General features: G+C 52.5%; 6 protein-coding genes across 7 annotated transcripts; 4 read left to right on the top strand and 2 right to left on the bottom strand.

The window, feature by feature from the left end:
• The first annotated feature begins 3,609 nt into the window (after positions 1-3,609).
• Positions 3,610-5,926, top strand: LOC4814392 (zinc metalloproteinase nas-7). The gene is made up of 4 exons (XM_001354350.4): positions 3,610-3,838; positions 3,907-4,080; positions 4,147-4,583; positions 5,662-5,926. Exons 1-4 carry the CDS (start codon positions 3,649-3,651, stop codon positions 5,827-5,829), a joined length of 969 nt encoding a protein of 322 aa, XP_001354386.2. The 5' UTR covers positions 3,610-3,648; the 3' UTR covers positions 5,830-5,926.
• Positions 5,049-12,866, bottom strand: fu (STKc_STK36 domain-containing protein fused). 2 transcript variants are annotated; one of them, XM_001354351.4, is made up of 5 exons: positions 12,819-12,866; positions 8,425-8,670; positions 6,951-8,338; positions 6,307-6,881; positions 5,049-6,237 (listed from the first exon to the last, which is right to left on the bottom strand). In XM_001354351.4, exons 2-5 carry the CDS (start codon positions 8,533-8,535, stop codon positions 5,876-5,878), a joined length of 2,436 nt encoding a protein of 811 aa, XP_001354387.3. In that variant the 5' UTR covers positions 8,536-8,670; positions 12,819-12,866; the 3' UTR covers positions 5,049-5,875. The 2 variants fall into 2 exon arrangements, with proteins under 2 accessions (XP_001354387.3, XP_033240119.1); XM_033384228.1 differs by lacking the exon at positions 12,819-12,866 and having other exon boundaries at positions 8,425-8,673.
• On the top strand, positions 8,811-12,821 carry LOC6901048 (C-mannosyltransferase dpy-19 homolog). Its single transcript, XM_015186743.2, has 8 exons — positions 8,811-8,901; positions 8,963-9,062; positions 9,188-9,449; positions 9,537-9,858; positions 9,929-11,401; positions 11,477-11,670; positions 11,779-11,904; positions 11,970-12,821. The coding sequence occupies exons 2-8, from the start codon at positions 9,017-9,019 to the stop codon at positions 12,172-12,174; spliced, it is 2,628 nt and encodes an 875-aa protein (XP_015042229.1). The 5' UTR covers positions 8,811-8,901; positions 8,963-9,016; the 3' UTR covers positions 12,175-12,821.
• Positions 12,867-13,716: 850 nt separating the features above from the next.
• On the top strand, positions 13,717-16,271 carry Ing3 (Inhibitor of growth family, member 3). Its single transcript, XM_002134492.3, has 2 exons — positions 13,717-13,944; positions 14,012-16,271. The coding sequence occupies exons 1-2, from the start codon at positions 13,845-13,847 to the stop codon at positions 16,132-16,134; spliced, it is 2,223 nt and encodes a 740-aa protein (XP_002134528.2). The 5' UTR covers positions 13,717-13,844; the 3' UTR covers positions 16,135-16,271.
• A 144-nt stretch (positions 16,272-16,415) lies between these two features.
• Positions 16,416-17,663, top strand: Hou (GID complex subunit 8 homolog protein Houki). The gene is made up of 2 exons (XM_001354354.4): positions 16,416-16,757; positions 16,921-17,663. Exons 1-2 carry the CDS (start codon positions 16,640-16,642, stop codon positions 17,478-17,480), a joined length of 678 nt encoding a protein of 225 aa, XP_001354390.1. The 5' UTR covers positions 16,416-16,639; the 3' UTR covers positions 17,481-17,663.
• Nup35 (Nucleoporin 35kDa) lies at positions 17,564-18,958 on the bottom strand. Its single transcript, XM_001354355.4, has 2 exons — positions 18,650-18,958; positions 17,564-18,587 (listed from the first exon to the last, which is right to left on the bottom strand). Exons 1-2 carry the CDS (start codon positions 18,798-18,800, stop codon positions 17,746-17,748), a joined length of 993 nt encoding a protein of 330 aa, XP_001354391.2. The 5' UTR covers positions 18,801-18,958; the 3' UTR covers positions 17,564-17,745.
• Positions 18,959-18,976: the final 18 nt, after the last annotated feature.

The following is an 18,976-nucleotide window of genomic DNA, read 5'->3' as shown; positions in this document are numbered from 1 at the left end:
ATAATCTCTTTGGAGAGTAGAAAGTTGGTAATCAATCAATGGCGGGGATAACTTTCGCTCTGCTTGCAAATTGTTGCAGCTTTTCTAGCAAGTTCGTTGCCTAAGTCTTTCGTTTCGTTTCGATTCGATTCGATTCGTTTCGCTGTGCGAAGCCTTCTCCCTCCCTCCATCCTACCAGTGGAAATTGAGAGAAATTCAATTGAGCAAACCAGAACCCAGCCGAAGTGGAGGATGGCAATCGGAAGGACTGTGGATGCCATATAGCATATCATATCCCACGTTCAAGATGACCATCAGCCTTGACCATGGGGCAGTTTGCTGCCACCCCTTTCTGGGTGGGGGAGTGGAAGTGGGGCCAGCACCAGATGCGTGCACAAAGACGGCTAATTAATCAGGCCCCTCGGGCCGCCCACATATGGGCATACATATACTTTCGCCGAATGCGTTTGGGACCAAAACAGAAAGAGCAGCTACAGCAGCAGCAGCACAAAGCAGAAACAAAAACCAAATCCAAATCCGAGTCCGAGTCCGAATCCGAGGTACAAACACAAAAATCAAAACCAATTTCACCAATTAAACTAATGTTAAATTGACGGTAGAAATTTCTTGGAAAAGTCTACCCAGTCCGCCAGTCTACCGGTCTGTCCGGCGTGGAGTCCGTCCGTCTGCCGTCAGCCAACCACTCGACCAAAATGTCACTAAAGCGGCAAGTGGCAAGCAGCAGGCAGCAGGCAGCAAAAGGGGAAGCAGCGAACAACGGCTGCAATATCGGAAAAGCACTTGGAAAACAAGGCAACAGCCACCGCAGCAAACTGCATCGAAAAATGTGTAAAATTGCAGCGTGCCAGCAAACCAGCAGCAAAAAGCCAAAGCCAAAGCCAAAGCCAAATAGCCAAAACCAAAACCAATCCCAAACTCAAACAGAAAACACACAGCAGCTCACAAAACGAGGCAATCAAAGTCGTGACGCTGCTTTTGCTGCCACATCCACAGCCACTACTGACACACTGACTGCTGACAACGGCCACTGCTGCATGTTGTTGTTGCTGCCGCTGCAAATTTGTGACCATGAACGTGAAATATCAGCAAAGTGAAAAATAATTGATTCCGGAAGGAAACTGCCGCAACTGGTTTTGGGTTTCAGCTTGGATTTGGATTTGGGTTTGCTTTTGGCTTGTTGCTGCTGCTGCTGCTGCTGCTGCTGCTGCTTGTTGCTGCTGTTGCTGCTGCTGCAACAGCAAGTGTTGCTTGTGGGGCCCGTGTGGCGCGTGATGATGTTGATTTCATTTTTGCTCCGCGCCTTTGGCTGCTACTGCTTCTGGGGGCAGCCTGTTGCCAATGCCAATGCTGCACTTTGCATTTGGTGCCGTAATAGTGGAAAGCAAGGCAGCTTTCCTGATGGAAAGCCAAACATTTCTGGTCTATTAAGCTTCCATCCGTCCACCAGTGTCTTTGCCCTTTCTGTCCCTCTGCTGATTGGATCTCCCATTGATGGGATTGGACTCTGGATTCTGCATTGCGGAATGGATTGGATTGCACTGTGGCATGTGCCACAGCCGCAGCAGTCACAGCCGCAGCCGCAGCAGAGGCAGCTGGCTGATATCTTGATGACAGTTTTGTGTCAGCCAAAAGGAAGTGGAGAAATCGGCAACTCTTGAATGATTTTTGGCGAGAAGTTAACCCCTCCCCCCAAAGGAGGTGCTGCTAGTGCGCATTCCTGCAGGCTGCCACTAAGCTGCTTGCCTCCTCCTCCTCAATGGCTGTGCAAAGCGACTCTTTCTGGGTCATTGGCGCAGAAAGTGACTGCCAGCCTTCGGCCAAAAGTGAAAAACAAACAAAAAGCAAGAACAAACACAGCCCATGTCCATGTCCGTGCCGTGCCAAGACCAAGAGCACTGGAAAGATCAGCATCTGCAACAGCAACTGCAGAACCCCCACCCCCCATTGATGCATGCAACCATAATGACTGCAAACGTTCTCAGCGCCTTGCAGGAAGTCAATTACCGCCTCTAGGAAGAGACCCGGTCTCGCTCCGCGGAGGCATCTAACTATGCATCTTCTGTATCTTTTGTATCTTCTGTATCTACATATGTATGTATCTAAGCGGCTGCATAGTGGATGCCGGTGCCCGGGCCCTGCTTGAGCGCTTGTCTCAAATTTGCAATCTCTGCCGCTAAACTTTCTCAATTGAAAATTGCATTTGAACGGTGCTGATGATGACGCGACTGCGTCAGCGATTTCCCTCGAATTTTCCGCTGTGGATTCCGCTGCTGCTTGGCTGGGGGGGGGGGGGGGGGGGGAGGGAGGAGTCGTTGCTTTGCCAGCCGTTGACCGAAAAAAGTGTGTCAAGTTTTCGACAAAGATCAAGTACATCTCAGATAGTACGTCAAAAGTGTTTTACAGTCGTTGCCCCCGTTGCCGTTGCCGTTGCCGTTGCCGTGGCCGTTGCCGTTGCTACAGTTGCAGTTGCCACAGTTGTTGCATCCGCCGCTGGCCGGGCATTTCCAGTTGCCATGACCAGAATGTTCTCAAAATCATTGCAATGTGTCTTAGATTTTGGTGCAATTTCGTAGTGAAAGTGCAGCCCCATCGGCTGCGGGCCTGCCTGCCTGCTGCCTGCTGCCTGCAACTAGTTGCAGCTAGAAAGAAATGTGTGGCACTCACTCGCCGGTAATTGGAGATTGCAGATTGCAGCAGGCCAAACAGTCATAGTCGTAGGAAGCCGAATAAATTAAGAGAGAAACGAAAAGGAGGCAGAATTTCATTTGGCCTCCTCTTCTGCCTCCTTTGTCTCCTTTGCGTCTGCCTTCTCTCCTCGTCAGTGGGTTAGTGGATTCGTGTTCTTTGGATCTTGTGGGTGCCAGTCCCAGCATCAAGAGTAGAGTTCATCGATGCTGTTGCCGCTGCTGCTGCGCCGACCCACTTTGGCTGCAGTGACTGACCGACCCACTGCTCAAGTGCTCAGCACCTATCCGGGTCTGGGTCAGAGAAAGGGAGAAGCCTCATCTCATCTCTGGTTTGCGGTTAGCGTTCACTTTTGCCACTGTCACTGTCACTCGTATCGACTGGTATCTGGCATCTGGCATCTGGCATCTGGTATCTGTATCTGGCAGATGCCACCTCCCATCACATCCCATCAATCGGTTCAAAGAACTTCCTCTATCCGCTGCAGGCAGGTGAGAAGCCACCTCCCTTTCCCACCTCTTTCTGCCACGGGCAAGAACCAAGAGCAAGTGGCATGGGCGCCGGTCAGAGGGGCGAATCGGTTCGGTTTGGATCGGGTGACTGTGCTATTTTCATATGCGCACACCGTTGCCACTGATAACCCAATATCCCAGTTAAATTTTAAAATCCAAAGCCGTAAATGCGGCCAATTTGAATACGCGGCGCCGAAAGAGAGAGCACAGCCAGTGCTCAAAACACGCCAGTGACAATAAATCCGTTATGCATAAATCCAGCGGCTTGGGCTTGGGCGTGAGCGTGGGCGGTTCCCTAGCCCCAAGCCCCAAGCCCCAAGCCCCAAAGAGTACGCGTACTTTCGATTGAAATTGCCCCAATCGACGCCGCCCTGAGCGCTGCGTGAGCTGGGGCCCGGCCCAAATATAAAAGCGACAGTGCGGCCCAGCCGGCGTTTCTTTTGGTCACACAATGCCGAGAAGCTCGCTTATCACTCGCTGCCTGACAGTGGCACTGATACTGACAGTGACACTGACCCTGGGCTCCTCCTCTGAGCTTGAAGCGGGAATGGTAAGAAAAGCAGCTCGCCCTCGCCTCAATCCGACAGTGCCACCCGCACCGCGCTGGGGCGCCAATATGCAAATGCTGCGCAGGCACAACAGTAGGTCCGGGGACTGGGGGGGAAGTACCAGGAGATACCAGCCACTAATAGGGAAGGACCTCTTTCAGGTGCTGCCTTCAACTTCTGGACGGAGGAGAGCGACACGAACATCTGGGAGCACTGCGGCCTCTTCGAGGGCGACATAATGCTACACCGGGAGCTGCTGCGAAACGGGCTGCTGAACGAACGCTTGACCTGGCCCGAGGCGGCCATACCCTTCTACATTGATCCGCAGGATTTCAGTGCGTGCATTCGATCTTGAAAGAATATTCATTCCATTGATTTGAATTGATTCATTGTTCAAACAGCTGCCAACGAGACGATGGTCATACTGAAGGGCTTTAAGGAGTACCACGAACGCACCTGCATCCGCTTCCGGCCGTACGAGCAGGGCGATAAGCACTGGCTGATGATCAAGGGAAACTACTCTGGCTGCTGGTCTAGCGTAGGCCGGCGGCAGGGAGGTCAGGTGCTCAACCTGAACACCCCCAAGTGCGTGACCCACGGCGTGGTGGTGCACGAGCTGCTCCATGCCCTGGGCTTCTACCACCAGCAGAGCGCCACGGAACGGGACGAATACGTGAAGATTAACTGGGAAAACATCCTCGACGGGCATGCGCACAACTTCAACAAGTACGCCCGGACGCACATCACCAACTTCGGCGTGGAGTACGATTACCAGAGCGTCATGCACTACAGCTCCCGAGCATTTAGCAAGAACGGTAAGGCGACCATTGAACCACTGGTGAGTTATTCCTCTTATTTTTTGTTAGAAAGCAACAGTCGCAAGTCAGCAGTCAACAGGAGATATAGCTTGTGCTGCCCAGCTTCCCAGTACAGGACAGCTGCAAAGCTGCGATAAAGCAGGAAATAGATTTCTACCAAAAAAACCAAAGTCCAAAAAAGTTACCTACACTCAGAGAAAAATGACAGTGAAATTAAAATTAACCTAAAAATTTAATTCAAAGCGAAGAGGAAATTGTCATCAGCTGAGATCAGCTCCGAACTCGAGATATTATTCTCCTTCGACGAACCAATCAATTGTTTGATATCCTCATTTCTTATCCGTGCAATCACAATGTGGGCAGGACCCGCTAGTTTTTATTATAGAAAGCCGATATATTGTATATTTGTGATCTAAACTTCAATACCTTCGTTTGGTATGCAGTGTGTCCTTAAAGGACACAATGTACATATATAGGCCAAATACTTTCATTCTGAGAGCTTACATTTCTCAACGTTAAGCTTCCATTAGTCGAATATTCGATTTATTGTTGTTATTTTAAACAAAATAGGATTCCAGTTTGCTCACTCACTCAGACGTAAAGGCGTCTTCTATATCGTCCTTTCATCATTTTCCGCTTCGCTGACAACTTGATCCATTAATTCGGAGTATTTTATATTAAACATTAAAAAATAAATTACTTCTGATATCTATTTTCGAATTGCATACAAATCGGTAATTAATTTCTGATTTCTAAAATTTAGAATCCCTACGATCTCTGATTTATAACATAGATGTATGGGTATAATGGCTTTGCTACGGGAATAACAGATGGTTGAATCCTTAGTTATTTATACTAAATCGCCACAAACATATCTAAAATAGACCGCTCTTTATATGCCGATTGCATAAAATCTAAATCAAGGGTATTCTATAGAAAGCAGAGAGTTAAGTAAAACCTATTCGTAGAGGAGCATCGCATAGAACGATGGAGGGGTCACAATCATTAACTGTTTTAGGGATTCCTTTTGTATTCCTTCTCTGCTTTTATCCTATCCTGTTGTCCCATCTGTTTTTAAGTCTTACAATTTTCCTGCAGGATCCATACGCCTCTCTGGGCCAGCGGCGTGGTCTCTCCGACAAAGACATCTCGAAGCTGAATGAGATGTACGAGCAGGACTGCAACGAGGGATATCTGCTCAATTTCGACCGCTTCGGGAGCTACATCGACGAACTGCTCGACTACTTCCAGGACGTGTTCGGCTAGGACGGCTACGGCTAGAAAGGATTGATGGAAATAAAGCAGTGGGCTGCTAGGCCACAAAGAAACTGAATTGGCTCAGCTCGTCCAGTGTCTGGGCAGACTCTATACGGAGGGCAGGGCAGAGCTGCTGGTCGGCCAGTGCCTGCAGGGCGCCCCTCAGGTCGGCGCCCCACATGCAGTGCACACCGCGGAGACTGAACCGGGCCAGCAGCCGGAGCAGTTGGCAGGCCCGCTGGCGCAGCAACTGATGGCGGCTCTGGAGCAGCGTGGCAAAACGCAGTCGCGGATTGAATGCTATCTTCTCTACCAGCTCGGCGTTCTCGGGCAGTTCGCGTAGCACGCAGCTCATCAGCGCCAGCATGCAGCCCGCCAGCCGCACCGAGCTCGAGTCCGAGTCTGAGTGCTTGAATTCTGTAAAAGATTGGATGTGGATTGGGGATTACTTGCAAGGATAGGCGAATAGCAGGATGCTATGCGTACCGTGGGTGAGGAAATTGAGAAAGAGGTCGTTGACCCCCAGAATGGCCACCGCGTCGCAGAACTGGCTGAGGAACTGCTGCTGCTGATGCACCAAGTGGCATACCAGCTCGTACAGACTGCAGGCAGTGCTCATCTCCTCGACGCTCAGCTCCGGGATGCTGCGCATGGTGCGGCTGAGGGAGCCCAGTGTGAGCGGAGCAGAGGCCGCGGAATCCGAGAGCTGGCGGTGAGAGAGTAGCAGCTTGCAGGCATACATGAGGTTGGGCACGAGCTTGACGTCCACATAGACATTCCTGATTAGGTCGAGGTCCACCAGCATCAGTGGCTCGGCCAGCACGAAGGGCAGGGAGAGTAGCTGGGCCACACTCTGCAGAACCTTGGGAATGGCTTTCGAGTTGCGCAGCGGCGCCACGATGATGCTGACAAGATTGTGCTGCTTCAGCGAGTCAAATTCCCCGTCCAACAGCTCCTGTATGGAGCGGTGCAGAAAGGCCAGCCACTCGTCGTTCTCAATCGGTGGGCTCTGCGACTCGTCGCAGCTGTCCCAGCCCGGCAGAAGGCAGGGCGGGGTATTGCTGCCAATACAGACATAAGGCACAGACACAGATTAGAATATTCGTGTACTCATGGATCTGTTCACTTACTCGCTGCTCAGCTTTTCCTCGTTGGTGGAGTGCATCGATTGCTTCAGCTGATCCTTGTCGCGGGACTTCCTCTCCTGGGCCGTGAGCATTTCCGTGGTCTTGCGGTGCGCCTCAGAGTCAATACTCTGGCCGAGACGCAGCGAGAAGTTCTCCAGGTTCTGGCTGAGCTTGCGCTTCTCTAGGTCCTTGCTGCGCGACGACTGCCGCAGGTTGAGGGCAGCCTTGAGCTTGGCGGCCACACTCCTGGCACCTCCACCTGCACCTGCACCTCCACCTCCACTTGGAGCAGCCCCTGATATCTGCACTTCAACGGGAAAGTTGTCGTTCAGGTGGTTCAGTATCATGTTAGAGTTTCCGCTCACGAAGCAGGTCTGCGAGTTTACAAGCGGACCCTCGGCGGCGCCGCCGGCTGCAGAAGTGGGGGAAGCGGTGGTCATCTCCCTGAAAGAAACATCTGCAAAGGGAACGAGCACGCGATGCCCGTTGTCCTCGACGTCCGTTTCCAGCTGCTCGATGTCGCTGGGGGCAATGGCGTTGATGCTGTCGCGGGAGGTGCTCAGGTTCTCGTTGGCCATGTCACCAAGATTCAGTGCCGCCAGAACATCATTCAGGTCCGCCGTCTTCTGGCTGGACTGTTTGCCACGCCTGGAGTGGTCCTTGACGGCCGCCTTGGGATTGATGAAGGGCGAGGCCTGGGCAGCCTCTGCCTGGACCTCGGCTATGTACAGCTTGCCCTCGACAAAGGGATGGCAGAGCAGCTGCGTCCAGGAGATGCGCATGCCGGGGTCCTTCTCCAGCAGGCCCTGCAGGAAGGAGCGGCACTCGCTGCTCAGCGTGCTCGGCCACTTGACGTCCTCGTGCTTGATCAACTTCACCAGATGCAGGATGGAGGTGGCGCAGAAGGGCGGCTGCCCGGCCATGCTCTCGTAGGCAATGCACCCAAGAGACCACATGTCCGCCTGATGGTCGTACGGCTGCTCGGCTAGCAACTCGGGGGCCATGTACAGCGGTGTTCCCTTGATGGACGTGAGGACATGGGTGCCCAGGGTCATGTTCCGTGCCAGGCCAAAGTCGCAGAGCTTGGCGTGCATGTTCTTGTCCAGGAGGACATTCTGCGGCTTCAGGTCGCGGTGCAGAATGCGATTGGAGTGCAGATAGTACAGGGCCGAGACCAAATGACCAATGACACGGCGCGCATGCTCCTCGGCCATGGCCCCGTTAAAAGACAGATACCGATGAAGGTCCATCAGCGCGAACTCCGTTACCACGAACAGGTCAAACTTCGACTCGAAAGACTCGATCATCTCGATGACATGCGGATTCTTGAGGCGCGCCTGAATGTCGCATTCCCTGCGCAGGTTCTTCAGCTCTCGATTCGATCGCCCACGCTGGAATAGCAGCAGAGGTTGGGGGTGGTTACTTGTTGCATCCCACTCGATGCGCAGGGGCAGAGGCGCACAGGACAGGCACTTACCTTCGAAATGACTTTGATAGCCACAACCTTTTCGTCGTCTCGTCGCTGCGCCTTGTACACGCAGCCGAAGGAGCCTTGGCCCACCAGCGAGCTGACCGCGTAGCGGTTCATCGTGTTCCTTTCAATCTAATTAAATGTTTTTATTTCCAATCAATTGTTGATGCCGCCCCCGCTGAAGCAGTGTGGCCAGATGTTTGGCACTGTACTCGGATATGGCAACGGCAGCGATGAGGAACAACGGGATATCTGAAAATATGGCTCAAAAGCTATAATACCAATAATAATTGGAATCACGATCATTTGGAAAAATGGATTTAGGACACCGGAATCACAATTCGCAGTTCCCCGCAGCAGTTTTTCATGCACAAGTAGGCGGCTGGACAAAATCGATAGCGAGGAATTGCGAGTGAGTATCGGCAGGTGGGCCACCTCTAGCGCACAGCTGATTTTTATTTTGTGTGTCTCTCAGTTTGGTTGGTAAGGAGAGGCGGCGGTATTGTGAAACAAATAATGATTGATATATTGACACACCACACAGATTCTGCAGCGACTCAGTAGTAGAAGATAACGAGATAACCGCAAACGCAGCACGATGCGCGAGCCCAATCTGTACATCATTCTCTCCACCGCGCTAATTGGTAAGTCAGTTGCACCTCTGCTCAATCAAAAGCTGCGGCCGGCCTAGGCCTTTGCCCCGCCACCACCCCTCATTGCAGCGAAGTCAGCCGAAGGTAAACCTTGATTTTTCCCTTTTCACGTGCAGGCTCGGGATTCTTCTTCCTGTATATGCAGCATGTGCGCGTAATCTTTGAGACTCGCACCAGCATCCAGACACTCAATCAGCTGGAGCGCGAGGCGCTGCTGCGGCGCGAGGATGCCCTTTACTATACGTTCTACAAGAAGCTGGTCGATGGTCCAGACTTCTGGCACGGCTACGAGCAGCTCAAGAACGTCACCGACATTGAGTATCCGAACAGCGTGAATGTACTGCAACGCTTCTACGTCCTGCCCGAGCTGGTTGCAGCGTAAGTAACACACCCAACACCACTTCCGACCCCGCATACTCATCATCTAATCTTATCTAATCGAATGTTTCTCTTGTGGTGTGGCAGCTACTTCTTCCACCTGGTACGATCCGGCTACAATCCCATACTCCAGCCAATGCAGTTCTACTTCGAGTTCGTTTGGCTGATGGGTGGCGTCACCCTGCTGGTCCTCTACCTGTACGGGACGCTGCTCAGCGAGAATGTCTTTGGAGGCATCTACGGGGTTATCTCGTATCTAATGTTCCACAGCTTCGTCTCGAAGATATACGAGCGGCCGGTGGCGCGCGAAAACTTTGCCTTCCCCTTCATATTCCTCCAGATGTTCTATCTGTGCATCTGCATTGGGCGTGTCATCCACAGGCAGAAGCACAGCTCGCGTTTGTTCATGGTACTGTTTGGCTTAACCGTATGCTCCGTATGCATATCCTTAATGATCGATACTGATCCGATTCTTTCAGATATTTGTATTGTCGATGTTCACCGCCTGCGCTTTGCTCTCCTGGCAGTTCTCCACGATTATTTTTGCCACCCAGATCATGATCGTGATGACCTCGTGGAACATCAACACGATGCCTACGAATGTGGCCAATGCGTTCGCCTTGGACTACTCGCTGTCGCACCTGCTGGGCAACGCGATAGCCTTCGTGCTGTCGCATGGGAACAGCCAGCTGCTGTTTACCTGGCAGCTGAGCGTGTCGATAAGCCTCTTCCTTATCACGGTGGTGCGGCAAGTGCGGAGTCGACGGCACGTCAACGATCCGCTGCAGAGCGACTACTTCTCGTTCAAGTTCATCCTGCTGGCGCTAGTCTTTGCTGGCAGCATGCAGGAGAAGCTGGTGGACGTGCTTCGGCGAACTGGGGTGCTGAATGTGCAGGACAACAATTACGTGCACTACTGGGACCTGTGGGCCCACTGGGCCTTCCAGGTGAACGTCAACTTCGTGACGAACCTCTCGGCCTGCAATCCGCTGTATGCCCGCGTCGCCTGGTCGGAGCTCTGGCAGCTGGTGAAGACACTGATCGTGAAGCCCTACTGCATGTACGGCGTGGTCATGCTGGCCATGTTCTTCCGGAAGTGGCGCAAGAGCAACGTGCCGACGACAGCCAGCCAGGAGCAGCGAGAGCGGGCCCGCAACTACGTACTGGAGGATTTCCTCGAGGAGCACCACGTCTCGATGACCGACATGTCCAACAAGCAGACCGAGCAGCAGCTGCAACAGTGCTTCAAGATGCTCGAGAGCTGCGACCACGACTACGAGCGTTACAAGCTCAAAAAGGCCAAGCTGCAGCAGCAGCAGCCTCCTGCCCGCGACGACTTCATAAAGAACATCAAGCGGCTGAAGGCCCAGATCCACCGCAACAGCGACAAGCAGCGCAAGGAGCGGCAGCAAGGTGCGACCGCTGCCACAATGGATACCAAAGAGGAGGAACCACTCGAGCAAGAGCCAGACCAAGATAAAGATCAAGAGCCAGATCATGTTAATACAGAAACAGTAGTCCACGAAGCTGACGAAGTTCACCATGAAACTGATGAAACTCAGCCGTCCATGTCCGCCACCGAAGAGAAAGCCATGCCGGCGCCTGGAAACGGGCGCCAGAAGGCGCCGGGGGCGGGAGCGGGGGCGGCGCCCAAGCCAAAGCCAAATGCAAATGCAACTGCAAAAACTCCGTCACGCCGCAGCAGCAGCAGCGTGGTGCCCACAGCCAACACGCAGATCTTCAACATGCACTATATGTACAGCTTCCTGCAAATGCTCGTCTTCACAATACTCGGCCTGGCCGTGCGCAAACTGTTCTTCCTCAGCTTCACCCAGGGCTGTGTGATAGCCCCCACCATATGCTCCAAGGTGTGGTACCATCGCCAGCGGAACATCTTCTGGTCCGTCTCGCTGGCCGTCTTCCTTCTCAGCATGTTCGATCCGGGAATGGTGGTGAGTACAGCTTCTCCCCTCGAGCCAGTACCTCTCTGTCCTAACCATTTACACAATATTTTCATGTGTATGCAGAACATCCGCGAGGAATACTTCCCTACGAAATATGAGCACAACGCTGACGACCTGGAGAGCATGCTGGAATGGATCAAGCTAAACACGGAACGCGATGCTGTATTTGCCGGCCCCGTGGAGATCATTGGCACTGTCCATCTGACCACCAGGCGACCCATCGTGAATCATGCGCATCTCGAGATGCGACAAATGGCGTGAGTACTCCTTTCAACACCCTATCTGTCTCTATCTCTTTCTCATTGATGTGATCCCTCTACTCCTACATTTATTCCTACTTCTATTCCTACTCGTTTGCTGAACAGAGACCGGACAGAGCACGCGTACTCGGTGTACAGTCGACAGCAGTCGTCGGATATCTATAAGCAGTGCGCCGAACTGAAGATCCAGTACTTGATCATATCACTAGACGAGTGCACCAACGAAGTGCGGTAAGTGCTTCTATTTCCATCCATCTTATGATGATGATGATGCTGATTCTAATACGCATTTCTAGCGACGATTGCGATCTGTTGTCGATATGGGACGACAAGCAGCCGGCGAATCGCAAGTATCCGCAGTTCTGCCACGAGCTGCTGCACAAGCAGGTGCCAAGCTTCCTGAAGGTGTACACCAACGACAACTATGGAATCATCAAGATGTTCTCGCAGAGCGTGCAGATTATCCTGAAGCACGCAAAGATGCCCGAGATGGCCATGTGAGGTCGGTCTCGCTTCGGCTGGGAGGACTGGACGGGTTGGGTTGGGGAGGGGGAGAATCGACTGTGTTTTACATAGATTGTGACTAGGAACTAGCATTTTATTATGTATGAGTACGAGTACGACGAGTGTGAATGATTATCTATTATGTATTATGTATAACGTTTACGTTTAGTATTTCTATGGTTTGCATCCGTTTGCAGCCTTCTGCCAGCCCCAGTCCCTGATGTATGGATCGACACCAAAAGATAGCAAAGCACCTTCCGATAGCTAATGACTGGATTGCATTTAAGCAGCTTCGACTCTATTTCGTTTGGATCATTCCCTTGTGCCCTGTGCCCTCGTGCCACCCTTGTGCATAAGTTACTCTAGCTCTACGGACTACGACTCTAAACTTTAAATACTTTCGTTAAGTTTAAGTTTATGCTAAGCTTTTTACATTTAAATTTACGACAAAATTAGTAGACTTGAGGGACGTGGACACGCGCTGTCGAGAATGTAGTATATGGATGGTATATGGTAAGGAGTAGTAGCGTAGCCCAGCCGTGCGCCGAACTTAAACCCAAAAGCAGCCACAACAAATGTATTTGCCTGGCAGCAACAGCAGCAAAAAGTATAAGATTACAAATAAAATTGAAAATACATACCTATATAGATGTGCTTATTGTGCGGACAAAATGTTATGTAAAACTCTAAAGGAAATAAATATATTTTTGTTTGGCTTTAGTTTTAGTTGCATTAGTGTTCATATTTTGCTGCAAAATACTATATTTCTCTTTGGCGCGCACCGGTCGCATCTAGTCGATAGTATCGATGGCATAACTGCTTTCTTCGAAACGCTTTTTGGCTATTTTTTCTCTCTCCAAATCGGTTATGGCTCTCTTTTTCGCTCTTTTTGAATAGATAGCACCATGTCTAGCTCACACACCTTGCAAATTGTGTACTTTTTGATAGTAGTTTTTTAGTATTTTCCAGTATATTTTAAGTTATGGACCCATCTTCTTGTCCAGTGCACCAATGTAGAAGCCGTGTAGAAATGCCACTTAAAGCCATGTCCCAGGCCATATCGAATACAAATTGGTGATCTGCATCGAATTCATAATCATTTGTCATCAAAATCTCAATTTGTTCAATACTGTCGGAAAAAAGGGCACGTCAGAAAGTGGAAAACGGAGGCTTTTCACACTAGCGCTTTCATGGGGCTTATACTTTTGAAACATTTATCTTCTGGTGTCGCGTTTGGTAATTACATACAAATGTAGTTAATATGTAGCAAACCTGTCGTTAGCGTGTAGTTACAAGGTACAAAACTTAATTTATTGGAAATCATTGTAGACCGTTTTAGCTTGTACCTTATTTTATAAGCAATGCAATAAAGATGAAAACTTACATTTAACCAGTCTTGTAGGAAATTAATTTGATAATCAAATAAAATTGTGAGTTCAGAGCTGAGAGTATTAGCTAGTTAGTAATATTTAACCGAATATCAAAAACGAGTCAGATGATGCCGCTTTAACACAAATATTTCGTCAGTATATTTACGGTATATTTGATAGCTTGCGACAGAGTTTCGGTATATTTCACACTGCCTGTGAGACGCATTTTTTCTTTCAGAGAATACATAAATCGAAAATATTATTATTTGGGGGTATTTAAGAAAACAAACAATCATCATGCTATATCTGGAAGACTACCTGGAGATGATTGAGCATCTGCCCCAGGAGCTGCGCGACCGTTTCACAGAAATGCGAGAGCTTGATCTGGCCGTGCAGAGTGGGTAACGCAGAAAAAACAACACCCCACAAATTTTAAACATCCCTTGCCTTCCTTTGATATCCAGACAACATGGACTCGCTGGACAAAAAGTCGCACTTATTCTTCAAGCAGTGCAAGCGCGACGAGCTGCAGCACGAGTCCATGGACACCGAGTTTCACAGCCTGCGCGCCGAGTACTTCAAGGTAATGGAAGACGCCGACGAGAAGGTGGCCATTGCCACCCAGATACACGAGCTCGTCGAACGCTACCTACGCCGCCTGGACAGCGAGCTCTTTAAGTTCAAGTGCGAGCTAGAGGCCGACAACAACGGCATCACCGAAATCCTCGAGCGGCGTTCACTCGAGCTCGACGGCAACTCGACGGCCGCCACCGCCCTGCTGTTGAGCATGAACCAGAAGGAGAACCGCTATTACGGGGCCAGCTCTATTAACAGTGCCGCCGGAATCATCACCAGCACAGGCAGCATTGGCACGGGACCGACCAACTTTGGCCTCGCCAGTTCTGGCGTTGGCTCTGGCGTTGGCTCTGGCTCTGGCTCCGTCACTGGCGGCAGCGCCCTCACCAGCCTTGCCACCTCCCATCTGAGTAGCAGTCAGCGGCATCGCAAGTTGGAGAAGCGTCGCGAGACGATCTGCACCGTGCCCGTACCGGAGAAGCGGGCCAATCTCAACCACTCGTTGCCCACCGTCAGTGCCGTCGCATCCTCGGTCTCGGCAGCAACATCTGCGGCCGCTGGCCTGGCCGTTCATCCCGCACATGTGGCGGCCGGCAACCACGTAACCAACAGCATCACCGCCACGCACCTCACTCTGCCAGTGGCCGTGGGTGTCGGAGGTGTCGGGGGTGTCGGAGGTGTCGGAAGTATCGGAGGTGTCGGTGTGGTTGGGGCAGCCAGCAGCAGTCTGGGCAACAGCTCGCTGGTCAGCAGTGCCTCAGTGGTCCAACGTCAGCTGCCAACGAATCTCAGCCAGCACTCGGGTCATTCGGGTCACTCGGGTCACAGTGTGATCAACAGTTCGGCGGTGGCCGTTGCTGCAGCCCTATCATCGACTGGAGTAGCAGCAGCTCCAACCCATGGGCATGGCCACGGCCATGGACACAGCCACGGACATGGCCACAACCAAACCCACAGTCACAGCCACAGCCATGGACATGGACATAGCCACGCACACGGTTCGCATACGACACAAAACAACACAACAGTCACGTATAATCTGCAGCAATTGGGCGGAGGAACAGCGGCTTCCAGCGCCATTGCGGCCGCCGCCAGCCAGGCGATCGTCGCCACCCAGCAGATGCAGCAGGGCCGGCGCACGGCGAGCCTGAAGGCCAGCTACGAGGCCATCCACGGGGCTGGGACCAACACCGATTTCTGGTCGAACGCCGGACAGAGCAGCCTGCAAACGGGAGGAGCGACAGTGGGTACGGGATCGGCACTGGTCACGGCTGCTAGCGGAGGAGGCGCCGCCACATCGCACCACCACCATCAGCAGCAGCAACAACACCATCACGGCAGCCATCATCACCACAGCAGCAGCAGCCACGGTAGCAGCAGCCATCACCACCACCAGGACAAGAAACAGAATAAGAAAAAGCTGAGTGCCACTATTGCCACGATGCCCGCTTCAATTGCTGTGCAGACGGCTCTGGCCGGTTCTTCTTCGGGCAACTCCATTGCTTCTTCGTCTTCCTCCATGAGCGTTGACTCCGTGGACATGCTCTCGACTGCTGCTGCCGCAGCCGCAGCAGTCGCCGTTGCCAACGCCAGTATTTCCAGCATGGGTATGCCTCAGCATGGTTGCTCACAGGCCCTGAACACGCAGGCCGCTGGCGGCATGAGCGCCAGTCACGTGACCACAACGATGGCCACTAATGTGAGCAACGTGGCATCGGCCATCGGTCTGACGTCCACGACGCTGGTGCCGGGCTCCAACCTCAACATCGGCGAGATCGGAATGGTCCTGGAGCAGCCGAACGAAGGCGAGTGGTCGTACGATCCCAACGAGCCTCGCTACTGCACCTGCAACCAGGTGTCATACGGCGACATGGTGGCCTGCGACAACGACGCCTGTCCATTCGAGTGGTTCCACTATCCTTGCGTGGGCATCACCCAGCCTCCAAAGGGCAAGTGGTTCTGCCCCAAATGCACCGCCACCATGCGGCGCAGGGGCAATCGCAAGAACTGAGGCTGACTCAGGTTGCTGGCGCCCTTCCGTGGTAGAGGGTGGCTGCGACGCTAGAGTATTTCAACAATGTCTACCAGAAAATAAATCGTACACAATAAAAAAAACTAGAACTTAGCATTAAACAACAATAAACAGTAGCAGGTGCGCAAAGGAAGAAGAAATCCCGATGTTTGGTAGTCTCTTTGGCCGTGACTTTAATAGCGGTGACATTTTCAAACTTCCTTCTCCATCAATCGATAGCTATCGATAGGCTGCGCGGCCAGAGTGGCCACCTGGTTTCTGCGCAGTGCAGTCTGCACTGCCAGCCCCGACCTAGGTTTTCTTTTGTGTTTTGCTTGCAACCCCCACCCACGAAAGAAAATTTTCACTGTCACTCTTCTTTCTGGTCGCTTCCGCAGCAGCTTTGTCCCCGGAGAACAACAGGAGATCCAGTGGGCTTTACGTACAGCCAACGACGGTAGCCAGCAACGGCCTGAAAATTGTGAAGATACGCAAAAGCAAGAAAATGAGCTACAATGAGAAAACCGAAGCCATCAGCAAGGAGGAATGGCTCCAGCGCCTGGAGCAGTTCCCCTTCAAGCAGGCGGACATGAATCGCCTGATTATGAACTACTTGGTCACTGGTAAGGAAAAGGAAACTACGCATCGCATCTAAATTCCACATCCCACACATAACTCCCGCCCACGCGTTTTGTGCCGTGCTCGTACCATTGCATCGATTATTCCCGTTTTCTCCCGTTTCGTTTCATTCCGTTTCCCGTTTCGCCTGTGGCTGCTCCCTTGCAGAGGGCTTCAAGGAGGCTGCCGAAAAGTTCCAGCACGAAGCCGACCTCGAGCCGAGCGTGGAGCTGAACAGCCTCGACGACCGCATCCTCATTCGTGAGGCGGTGCAGGCGGGCCGGGTCGAGGAGGCCACCCACCTGGTGAATCAGTTGCATCCCGAGCTGCTAGGCGGCGACCGCTACTTGTTCTTTCACTTGCAGCAGCTGCAGTTAATCGAGCTGATTCGCGCCGGCAAGGTGGAGGAGGCCCTGGCCTTCGCCCAGAGCAAACTTTCGGAGTCCGGCGAGGAGGCCATGTTCGAGCTGGAGCGGACCCTGGCCCTGCTGGCCTTCGAGAAGCCCCAGGAGAGTCCCTTCGCCGACCTCCTTGAGCAGTCCTATCGGCAGAAGATCGCCAGCGAGCTCAATTCGGCTATCTTGCGGTGTGAGCACAGCGAGGACTCCACGCCAAAGATGATGTTCCTCTTGAAGGTCATCCTCTGGGCCCAGTCCAAGCTCGACAGCCGCTCCATCAGCTACCCCAAGATGAAGAACCTCGAGACGGCGCACCTCGAGCCCAAGTAGAAAAATCACATCCCACATCCCAAGGAGCAGTAGTAGTCTCTTCGTTGCCGCCGCCGCGCAGTTAATACACACTTCTATTGTATCTTTTTTTTAAATATGTATGTATGTATGCAGTATAGGATTTACGCAGTGTTTAAGAAGTAAATAAGTTAAAGGAACGGGCCGTCTCCTGGCCACAAAAAACTCCAGTGGAGAGTGCATTTTCTGGGGAAGATCTGGATGGGGAGCATCCGAGCCGAGAAGGGGCTGTTCCTGTTCGAGCGCCTCACCAGCCAAAGAGGAGATCCATGGCCTTGTCAACCAGCCCATTGCTCTTCGTGGGCACGTCCTTGGCCGGCACAACCTTCGCATCATTCTGGGCCAACTTGTAGGATTGCTGGACAAAGGGACGGATTTTGGGCGATTTCGGGCTCTGGACCTGCTCTCCACCGTTAAACGACGTCGACGACGACGCATTGCAGTTTTCCTTGTCGACAATAGTCCTTTCCGTGCACCGGGTGACGCCCACCATGACGTTGCCGCCGATCACCTTCTCGTTGAAGTTCAGCGCCTTGTCGCTCTCGATGCGCGAGGAGAAACGCACGTGCATCCAGTTGCCGTTTTTCGGGGCATGCGACACCTCCATAATGGTCCCGCAGAGCGTGAAGTGTTGCAGCACCATGGAGCTGTTGCCCGGCACGTAGCCGAAGATGGTCACCCAGAAGTCGCCAGGCCGTGGGGTACCACCGCCACCGCCATTTCCTTGCAAACCGACCAGGGGCGACGTCCTGGCGCCCATCGGCGAGGAGAGGCCCCGAATTGATGTGTTGATGGTATTGCAGTTGGCCACGTACGAGTCGTTGTTGTGGTAGCTCTGGTTCAGGTTCAGGCTCAGGTTCTGCGACTGATTCAAAATGCTCAGATGCTGGCGGTGCGGTGTGTGCTGCTGCTCCCGGAGTGATTCGAAGAGTCCCTGGGTCGGCGGCCCGGCTTGGTGGAGGGACACGTTGGCCGAGCTTGAGCCATGGCCTCCGGACCCATGTGGACCACCGCCGCCTGCCGGACCAAAGAACGTGTTGATCCCGGAGCGGTTGAAGTCATGCGAAGATGAGCTGGTTGGAGATGTCGCTGCATGGGGGGAAGAGCTCCAAGTTAGGGTTTATCAATGCCGGAAATTCGAGGCCACTTACCGAAGCTGACGTTGTAGCGTCCCGGCTTTGGAGAGAGCGTGCTCTTGTGCGGCGTCATGGTCTGCGGATCCCCCATTAGGAAAGGGGGCAGGTACTGGCCCTGGTTGCTGTTGGGGCTATTGACGGGACTGCCTAGAGTCATGGGTTCCATTTTACGGGTTGGCTTAAACACAACACAAAAAAATATACACAAATTTACAAAGTTAGCCGCCGAAAGATCAGGATCTGATCCGCCGCTAGTCGCTAGTCGATGGTTTCAAAAGTATCGATGAGTCAAAAGCAGCTCTGCGCACCCAATGCACGATAGTGGCCGATATCGATAGTGTA

The sequence above is a fragment of the Drosophila pseudoobscura genome, chromosome X (genome assembly GCF_009870125.1).
Source record: "Drosophila pseudoobscura strain MV-25-SWS-2005 chromosome X, UCI_Dpse_MV25, whole genome shotgun sequence".
Lineage (NCBI taxonomy): Eukaryota > Metazoa > Arthropoda > Insecta > Diptera > Drosophilidae > Drosophila > Drosophila pseudoobscura.
Note: the sequence above shows the minus strand (reverse complement) of the source record. Positions and strands in the feature narration are given on the sequence as shown.